The sequence below is a fragment of the Sinocyclocheilus anshuiensis genome, unplaced genomic scaffold (genome assembly GCF_001515605.1).
Source record: "Sinocyclocheilus anshuiensis isolate Anshui unplaced genomic scaffold, SAMN03320099.WGS_v1.1 scaffold284, whole genome shotgun sequence".
Lineage (NCBI taxonomy): Eukaryota > Metazoa > Chordata > Actinopteri > Cypriniformes > Cyprinidae > Sinocyclocheilus > Sinocyclocheilus anshuiensis.
The window spans coordinates 2,291,192-2,300,622 of record NW_015554266.1 but is presented as its reverse complement, the minus strand read 5'-3'; the positions used below and the strand labels follow the sequence as shown (position 1 = coordinate 2,300,622).

The window sequence follows — 9,431 nt, the reverse complement described above, 5'->3', positions numbered from 1 at the left end:
TGGTGATTTTTTATTTTTTTTCCATATCGCAATATATATAACAGAAAAACAAATTATCGCAATGTGAGTTTTTTCCCAATATCGTGCATCCCTTTTTTCAAATGTGAAAAGCTCTCACCTTGATTAACTGCAACTTGATGCTGGAATATCAGCTGATGTCTGTGATGACACATGATCTGTTTGACCGAGTTAAGGGAACTGCGGATCATTGTGCAGTAAGAAAGCCTGAATGCTAAAGCATCATTAAAAAAATACATAAATAAAGCATCATTGGCATGTTTAATGCAATTTATTGATAAGTATTTTTATTGTTAAATGGCAATGTATCAATAATATGGCTTTAAACTGAGTACAACAACAGCAACAGGTGATGCTGAATTGTGTCAGCTACACATTGAAAGGAAAATTTACAATTGAAATCTCCCATGTTACTATCTACTGACACCACTGCAGACTGGTTTGGATCAAATTTCAAATATTAAAGTGCTTGTATGCAATTTTGAAACACTAAAATTCTTACCAAATCAAACTATGCTATGATTTTTATAACCAGTGGCTTGCTAAAAACATAATCAATATTAATGCTGCTAAAGCAGACTGACTGTTCAAGTTTTACGTGGAGGATCTGAAAGCTCGTTATCATGATGAGAAGAGAATCATTAAAGACATCCTGAAGGTGAGTGAGTCAGTGTTTGACATCAGATTAGTGCTGAAGCCCTTGATGAAATGTGCGTGTGTTCGTGCAGGATAAGGGCTTACTGGTGGAGGTCAACACAGGCTTTGAGGAGTTTGGCTCAGTGATCAGTTCAGATAAACGTGCCACCACGCTGGATGCAGGAAACATCAAACTGGCCTTCAACAGTGTAAGCAGACTGCCTTGCTGTTATTCATACTTTTATTCAAATGACATTGTTCCAAAATGTAATGAAATGCCCAGTTACATATAAAGGCACCAAATTATGCTTATGAAGGCTGTACTAAGCTAGTCCCACATGTACAAGAGAAGGGAGTGGTAATAATAAAGCTGAATTTTCAGCATCATTACTCCAGGCTTCAGTGTCACATGATCCTTCAGAATCATTCTAATATGCTGATTTGCTGCTAAAGAAACATCTCTGATTATTATCATCATATGTTGAAAACAGTTGTGCTGCTTATATTTTTGTGGAAATTGTGATACAATACCATTCAGAATTTTGGGGTTAGAATGACACTTTTATTCAGCAAGGGTGCATTTCATTGATCGAAAGTGATCAAAATGACCATAAATACATTTATAACGTTACAAAAGATTTTTCAAATAAATGCATTTCTTTTGAACTTTTTATTCATGAAAAAGTCCTGAAAAAATGCATGGTTTCCACAATGTTTTCAGTATATAACCATTAATGATAACCATTACTAACAACTGAAAGAAGAGACTTCTTTCAAATACATTTAAAAATCTTAATTATTACAAACCTTTCCAAACAGGTAGTGTACTTGTGAAGAACTACAATATGTTAAGAGCATAAGGAAAGACAAATATGCTTTTAAAAAGACACATAAATGTTTAGCTCATAGTCATTAGGGCCTTTCGCACCGCTTTAGTTCCAGAACTAAATGTACAGTACTAAAGTACTGGGACGATTTTGCGGGAACTATTTCCCAGTAATACTAATCCCCTGTGAATAGGGCTTTAGTAACACATACAGCTGTTCCCTCACCACAGTGCAACACCCCTTTCAAACAGTGTCGCGTTCCGAACGTTGATTAAGTGACATATTTCGGTATGTATTGCGGTATTTTCAAAATTCACATCGTAACAAAAATAAAAAACGGTATTCGGTATGAACCGGTATACCGCCCAGCACTACTATACAGTACATTTTAAACGTCGTGTAAAACACCTAAAATTATGAAACTGAAAGTTAAAAACAAAAGAAGAGTAGAAGAATTAAAATCACTGAAATGTATAATAGAGGAATTAAAAGATGAATAAATATGTACACAAGTACAAAAGCAAGGCTAGCTAATACTATTTATATAAATTCATGGCATTTAAAAGCAACTTTTTCTTTTTTTAAGGCCTTCGGTTGAAATCCCCAGTTGTCAACAGTGATTGGGTAGTGAATTTTGGGCTAGTTCCTTTAATCTGATTTTATGGCAAATGTAAGATGGAATTTTGTGTATTTTTGTATTTAGTACGGCTTATTTAGCTCTATTGTCTAATAAAATTGTGACGGTGAGGAAATTTTCCCACCGGTTAATCGACATGTGACAACACCGATAATACCGGTATCACCGCGGGGGCTTTTCCTCTCTTTCCTTCACTTTTAAATAGCTTGTAAAAGCAGTGTGCGCATTTTACTTTCACTTTCAAATAGCGGCAATTCGGCATAAAGCAATTGTTCGTTTTTAGTTCGTTTGAATTTTCCCTCTTTTCCTCGCTTTCCTTTGCTTTTAAATAGCTTGTAAAAGCGCCGTGCGCATTTTACTTTCACTTTCGAATTAGCGGCAATTCGGCGTCAATTGCTTGAATGCAACAACAAAATACAACATCAAACTCACTTTAGCCTATGTATAAAACATATAACTTTTATTAACAAACCGAATAAAAATACACCATGCTATAGGGCAGGCTATGCCTAATATAAAATAACAAATAACTTACATAAAGTTTAAATGGGTAGTCTATACAAAACTGGAAATAAGTAAACATAACCAAATAAATAAGAAACATAGAAAGTTTATTAGCAAAATGAGTAAGAAAGCTTGGAGGCACGGCATACACCTTGATGTCAAATAAAATAAATAAATGACACAAAGTTTAAATAAAGTAAAAATCAGCAAATAATGTGGAACCAATTAAATAAGAAACAAATGTTTAAAAAAAACGTCCAAAATCACCTTAGATAAACGGCAAAAGTCAACAGGCACTTTTGCATCTCGTTTCGAAACTAAATCATCAGCGATCATCTTGTCTGTCTCACCTCACTCTTCTTGTCAGTCAGCGGCAAGTGACGTAACCGGTGTTGCGGCTTAACAACGGTATCACCGTCAGCACCGTCTATCGCAGCAAGCCTATTGTCTAATGCACTTTGCGTGCTGTCTGTGTGAGTTGCTGCTTTTGTTGAACTGTTCAAATCAGTCGCTTATGAGGTTTCAGTTTTGTGTTTCAGTTCAGTGTTGCCTACGTGGACCTCAGAAATGTGTTTGATCTGTTTAGTTGCTGGAGAAGGCTGAAGCACGTGAGAGGGAGAGAGAGAAGGAGGAGGCCAGGAAGATGAAGAGGAAGGAGGCGGCGTTTAAGAGCATGCTGAAACAGGCCACACCCCCTCTAGAGCCTGAGGCCACATGGGAGGGAGTATGTCATGCTATTACAATAAAATATCAATGGTTATATAATTTGTGAACCTGGAGCACAAAAGCAGTCTTAAGTCGCTGGGGTTGCACCCTCAGATTCCAGATTTTCAAATAGTTGTATCTCGGCCAAATATTGTCTGATCCTAACAAACCATACATCAATGGAAAGCTTATTTGTTCAGCTTTCAGATGATATATACATCTCAATTTTAAAAAATTACCTTATGACTGGTTTTGTGGTCCAGGGTCACATTTATCTGTTAGCTAGACTGTATTATCTTCCTCCACTGGTCTGGTGTGAATGATGTGTGTTGATGCTGACTCAGGTGCGAGAGCGGTTCCTAAAAGAGCCTGCGTTTGAGGACATCACGCTGGAGTCCGAGAGGAAGAGGATATTCAAAGACTTCATGCACGTGCTAGAGGTATGAAAGAATTATTAATGTTTTTACAAGAGTTTTTAAAGCAACCAGATTCATATTTAAAAGAATTGACTCAGGGCTGGAATTCCGTTTTTTTTTTTTTTTTTTTTTGGGCTTAAAATCATGAGCCACGTGAATCATGAATCATGTAAATCAACACAGTACTGTGTTTTCAGTGTCGATTCTTTGCTGTATTTGAGTCGCTTTAATTTGCATTTGGGAACGCAACATGCATCCCTAGAATCGTTTATAAATCTTTTGTTGTTTACAAAGAGAGGATTCAGTGTCACATGATCCTTCAGAAGTCATTCTAATATGCTGATTTGCTGCTCAACAAACATTTACTGTTTATTATTATCAATGTTGAAAACAGTTTTTGGTGCTTAACATTTTTGTGGAAGCAATGGTACCACTCAAACATTTGTGGTAAGATTTAAAAAAAAAAAAGAGAGAGAAATTAATAATTGTATTCATCATACATTAAAGTGAGTGAAAAGTGAAGACATTTAAAGTTACAAACGATTAATATTTAATAAATGCTTTGATACATTTAAACAGTGCATTTGAAAAATGCAAATAAATGCTGTTCATTGAACTTTCTATTCATCAAAGAATCCTGAAAAATAAAATGTATCACCATTTCCACACAAAATATGAAGCAGCACAATTATTATCTGATTGATAATAATCAGAAATGTTTCTTCAGCAGCAAATCAGCATTTTAGAATGATTTCTGAAAGATCTGGAGTAATGATGCAGAAAATTCTGCTTTGCATCGCAGGAATAAATTATATTTTATAGTATATTCAAATAGAAAACCTTTTTTTATATATATATTTCACAGTATTGCTGTTTTTACTGTATTTTTGATCAAATAAATGCAGCCTTGGTGAGCAGAGGAGATTTATTTCCAAATTGTTTGTTGATTATTAAATGCTGCTTTTTATTTTTACAGGACAATAGTATGTATTACAATATAAGATATATCTTTTAATGTGATAAAATATATATTTTATTTTTAAATAATAAGTGTGGGGGGCGTGGCTTGGGGATGAGGTTGGATTTTCCTGCTTTTTTGTCTCTAGCTGATCACATGCCTGTGTACCGCATTTAACATATGAACAAATATGTGTGACAAGACAAACTGTACATATCTAAACTATTTTAAAATTAAAATTAATCTTGGAAAGTCTTTCAGCTAAAGCAGTGGTTATGTCTGTGATCTCTCTCTTCAGCACGAGTGTCAACATCATCATTCAAAGACTAAGAAACATGCCAAGAAATCCAAGAAACACCACAGAAAACGTTCCCGATCTCGATCAGTGAGTACTTGCTCTAGCCGTCTCATTTCATACCTGCAAACTCGCCGCCGTTGACATAGCCATGCCTTTATATGAATGTATCGCTGGAAAGAACTGACTGTCTTCAGAAATGTTTTGATGGCATTTTCTTTTCTCCTTCATAACTACTGTATAATGCCTAATACAGTGCAGCACTGCTTTATGTACCGGCATAACTGCTGTATTCCTGCTTTTCCATGTGCTGCGCCTACTGTCAGTAGCTTCACAGTAATAAACTGGAGAATAAAAGAATCACTGATGCAAACTTCAATGCATATGAGACAAATCCAAATTCTGCTGTAAAGCAGCTCTAAAAAGACAATGGTGTCATTATTCAGCTGCAGGCAGTTCAGTGTTGATTCAGTTCAATAGCTGTTCAATAACTGTAAAGTTCATCAATTATGAAACATTCAATGAAGCTTTTAGCAGCTCTATAGAAGGCAACAGTGTCGTTATTCAGCTCGAGTCAGTTCAATGTTGATTCAGTTTAGATCAACAGCAATGTTTTGGGATTTGTCAGTTTGTCAAACAAATTCAAGTTTAGTTAAAAATGGTCTTCTACAGAAGACAGTAGTTTCATCATCCATCTCAATTCAGTTTGTTCTGTTCTTATTCAAGTCAGACCAATTATATATAAAACACAATCATTTTGAATCTTAGAAAATGGTTTAAAGGTTGAAATGTGAGGTTTATTTTATAAAATGTTGTCTGTTTTTGTCTTGTGCTATTTGAACTGTAAAGTTATTTAAAATGATCGTTTTACAGTTTACGGTGTTGCCCTAGACTGATTTTGTTTTTGTAATATCAGAATTTTCTGAAAAGATTTCAACTGCTGATTCCAGTAAATTTTGTAGAAGAAAAAACAAAACAAAAGTAGGCCTAATAATGAGTGTTATTTGTATTGTGATCCGGTCTGGAGATTTGAGGTGTGACACGTTCTCGCTCATCCTCCTAAACTGTGTCCTGTGTGTTTGTTCACGGAAGGGCTCGGAGTCAGAGGATGATGAGTATCACTCGAAGAAGAAGAAACTCTCTGCATCTAAATCTCCATCCGAGCACTCGTCCTCTGGGGAGTCTGGTCAGTGTCGTTTAGGATCGATATCAGTGTCCTGCACAACACATCAATGCTGAATACATCATGAGCGTTTAACAGCAGCCTCTCAGTGACCATCATGTGATCTTGATCTTTACAGAGAGGAGTTACAAGAAATCTAAAAAACACAAGAAGAAGGGAAAGAAAAGACGACACAAATCGGTGAGTAGAGAACAACTGAACTACTTTAATACCTTTTCCTTGTGCATTCACGGAGTCAATTGATGAGTCTGACTTACTAAATAACCTGCACACAGACAAACGTAAGTCTTGCTTGTGTTTAGATCTGTTTAGATTGAGGAATGTTAATTTGATCTCTCAATCATCATTGCGTTGTATTGCATGGTATTTTCTAGAGGTCGACCGATGTATCGGTTTTGCCGATTAATCGGCACCGATAGTTGATTGCTGGAACTATCGGTTATCGACAAAAATCCATGCCGATAGTTTTCCCGGGTTGCGGCCATTGCTGGTGCGGCTGAGAAGGGTCTGCTGTCATTACACAGTGTGAGAGCGGCATCTAGTGGTTGAAATCATTGACAGCACGTGCTATTTGTTTAGACACGTGATACTGCACGCTGAACAGAGCGGGAAACTTCAGACGCGGATTTAAATGCAGCCGACAGAAAATCCTGCCGCGCCACAGAGCGCCATTCACATAGTTTTCCTTTAAATTACATTATATTGGTCCCGAATCGTTGTTAATGTACATAATGAATTGTGTATTGTGCATTTTCAGCAAAACGTTTGTCTTTCTGTGGCTCTAATAAAGTCTGTGTGCTTCATTTATAGAGCTATAATATAGGTCGCGCTTTCTCTTTCCGTTTGCTCCGTTTTTTAAACACCGAACTTCAAACTCATCTATACCAAATTGTTCATTCTTGAAGTAAACTTGTGTCTGTTTGGTGATTAAATAAACTGTTTTAGACCGCTGCTCGAGTTGAACACGACGCGTCCGGAGTGTGTGTGATACCGGTGAGTTCTCCTAGACTCAGCGCTGCGCTTTTATTTTGATTAGATAATCATCAAGTGTTCAAGAATAGAAGAAGTTAAAGTGTGAGAGTATACATACAATATCCATATGTATATAATTTTAATGCTATAGCCTTTGTGTATATATTTAAAGATGTGCATCTTTAAGCATGACAGTTGAAATGAAATGGTAACACTTTAAAATAAGAGTCCATTTGTAGCATTAAGATTAATGAAAGCTGTGTAAGTATTGTTCCTTGTTAGAGTGTGTTAATTTCAACATTTACTATTACTATTATTTTTATTATTTTTACTACTACTAGTATGGTTCAGTACTGGTTTTGTTAATAAAGCACTATTTTAGTTTTTGTTCAGTATCAATTTTAAAACAATTGGTTAATTAATCGGTATCGGCCAGTGTGGTCCAACCTAGCTATCGGTATTGGCAAAATCCACTATCGGTCGACCTCTAGTATTTTCAACCCCCACAATAAAAACTACACAGCTTTGATCATAAAACTAAGCATTTAAGTAACATTTTACTGAGACATAATTTTTAGGAGATATAGAGTGAAAACTTTTAAATGCTTTTTATGCAAGTAGTCCGTTTTACTGTTACAGAGATCATTGATTTACATTACAAGCTGTCAGAATTTCAATTTGCTTTTTGGCCATATGAATATCAGCATCTTCACCAAATTTCATATTTCTGCTCAGTTTGGGCCTCTAAATAAAATGAGGTGTTTTTCCTCCTTGAGTATGAGCTCCATATTCTCCGTATCACTATATGAGCCGCAAAAGCCATATGATACTCAACTAAAACACGTCAATTTATTTTTATTTTGTCTAAAGGTTGAATAAATGTTCTTAAAAAAAAAAGAAAGGCTGTTCATATTGCATTGTGTAGTATAGCGTTGCATTTAGTTGTAATCTATGGTAATTCAATATGAAAATGCACTGTTTTACTATTAGCAGCTGTTTTGTTTAGTATATTTAAGCATATAATTGGGACTTAATGATTATACTAGTGTTTGAATAATGCTCATTTTATGTAGAGTTGGAACCAGAAGTGGTTGAATTCCTTTCAATTTTTACTAATGAAGGATGTTTTATATTTGTTGAATTGGAATAATTAAATTCTGCCTTATAAAGATCTCAAATTACTTTAGTTGAATTACCTGTTAAAGAAGGGCTTTCTCCATCATTTATTGATAAAGTGTCTATGAGTGTTTATTAAATAGGAATATGAGTGTTTATTAAATACCCAGAACCGTAGTCTATTCCTTAGATTATGTTCAGGTCTATGGTGCTACATGTTTACTCACATTCATTAAATAACAGTTTTATAAAGTGTATAACTCTAAATGGCTATTATAGGATAATGAGCAATAGGGGGAATATCACGTTTTTTTTTTGCAGGCCTCCCCTGAGTCTGAAGGAGAGAAAGAGCGGAAAGGAAGAGAGAAAGAGAAGGATAAAGAGAACGACAAATCCAGAGGGAAGTCACGTGGAGAACCCAAACAGAAGTCCCCCAAAAGAAAGAGTACAAAAGAAGAGGTAAGCGGCCATATCTGAGACGGATCACATCTGCTTTCTTTTGTAGTGTCTCATTTACTCACACCCAGATGTGATCTGATTCCCTCTCAGGGTGGATGGGATACGTCCGGAAGCGAACTGAGTGAAGGAGAGCTGGAAAAGAGGAGGCGCACTCTTCTGGAGCAGCTTGATGCACCATAAATCACTCACTGTCAGTATGTCTCTCTCTCACTTGCATTCCTGTAATGTGTTTTGCATCCTTTTGCAATGTCCTGACAGAATATCGATGAGCATCTGAGCGTTGGGTATTTGCCTGTGGATCCATTGACTGTCATGTAGTCTCTCTGAGAGGCAGTATTGTCTGAACATCAGCACTCTTGATCTGGGCTTGTTTGATTTTGTAAGATTATTTGCAGAGGTTGCAAGTGATATGTTGCCTTTAACTGCAGAACCTTTTTTTTAGGTAGCTGTATATTTGTTATTGCCAATAGTTTTAAACATTGCTGATAAAATGGGAAAAAAATGAACAGGCCTGCATAAAACACCTATTATTCAACTTCAGATTAATCTGTGAGATTGTCTGTAAAAGCCATTTTTGGAAAATGTTATCGGTATGAAAAATGTCTGCAGCATGGTTTTCAACTTGAATTTTGACAAATAAACTATAAAAACAATGCTTTATTTTGTTGCTCCTTTCTTACATTTATCAGCAAATGCACATACAGA

At 35.8% G+C, this 9,431-nt stretch overlaps 1 protein-coding gene across 1 annotated transcript in view; it reads left to right on the top strand.

Moving 5' to 3' along the window:
- The window catches only part of LOC107671292 (pre-mRNA-processing factor 40 homolog A-like), a 22,939-nt gene extending 13,780 nt beyond the window's left edge, over positions 1–9,159 (top strand). The window contains 9 exon segments of the mRNA XM_016464186.1: positions 594–676; positions 747–863; positions 3,209–3,346; positions 3,672–3,767; positions 5,000–5,086; positions 6,089–6,182; positions 6,298–6,359; positions 8,589–8,726; positions 8,817–9,159. Coding sequence (XP_016319672.1) covers positions 594–676; positions 747–863; positions 3,209–3,346; positions 3,672–3,767; positions 5,000–5,086; positions 6,089–6,182; positions 6,298–6,359; positions 8,589–8,726; positions 8,817–8,906 — 905 coding nt within the window. The 3' untranslated portion in view covers positions 8,907–9,159.
- The last annotated feature ends 272 nt before the right edge of the window (positions 9,160–9,431 follow it).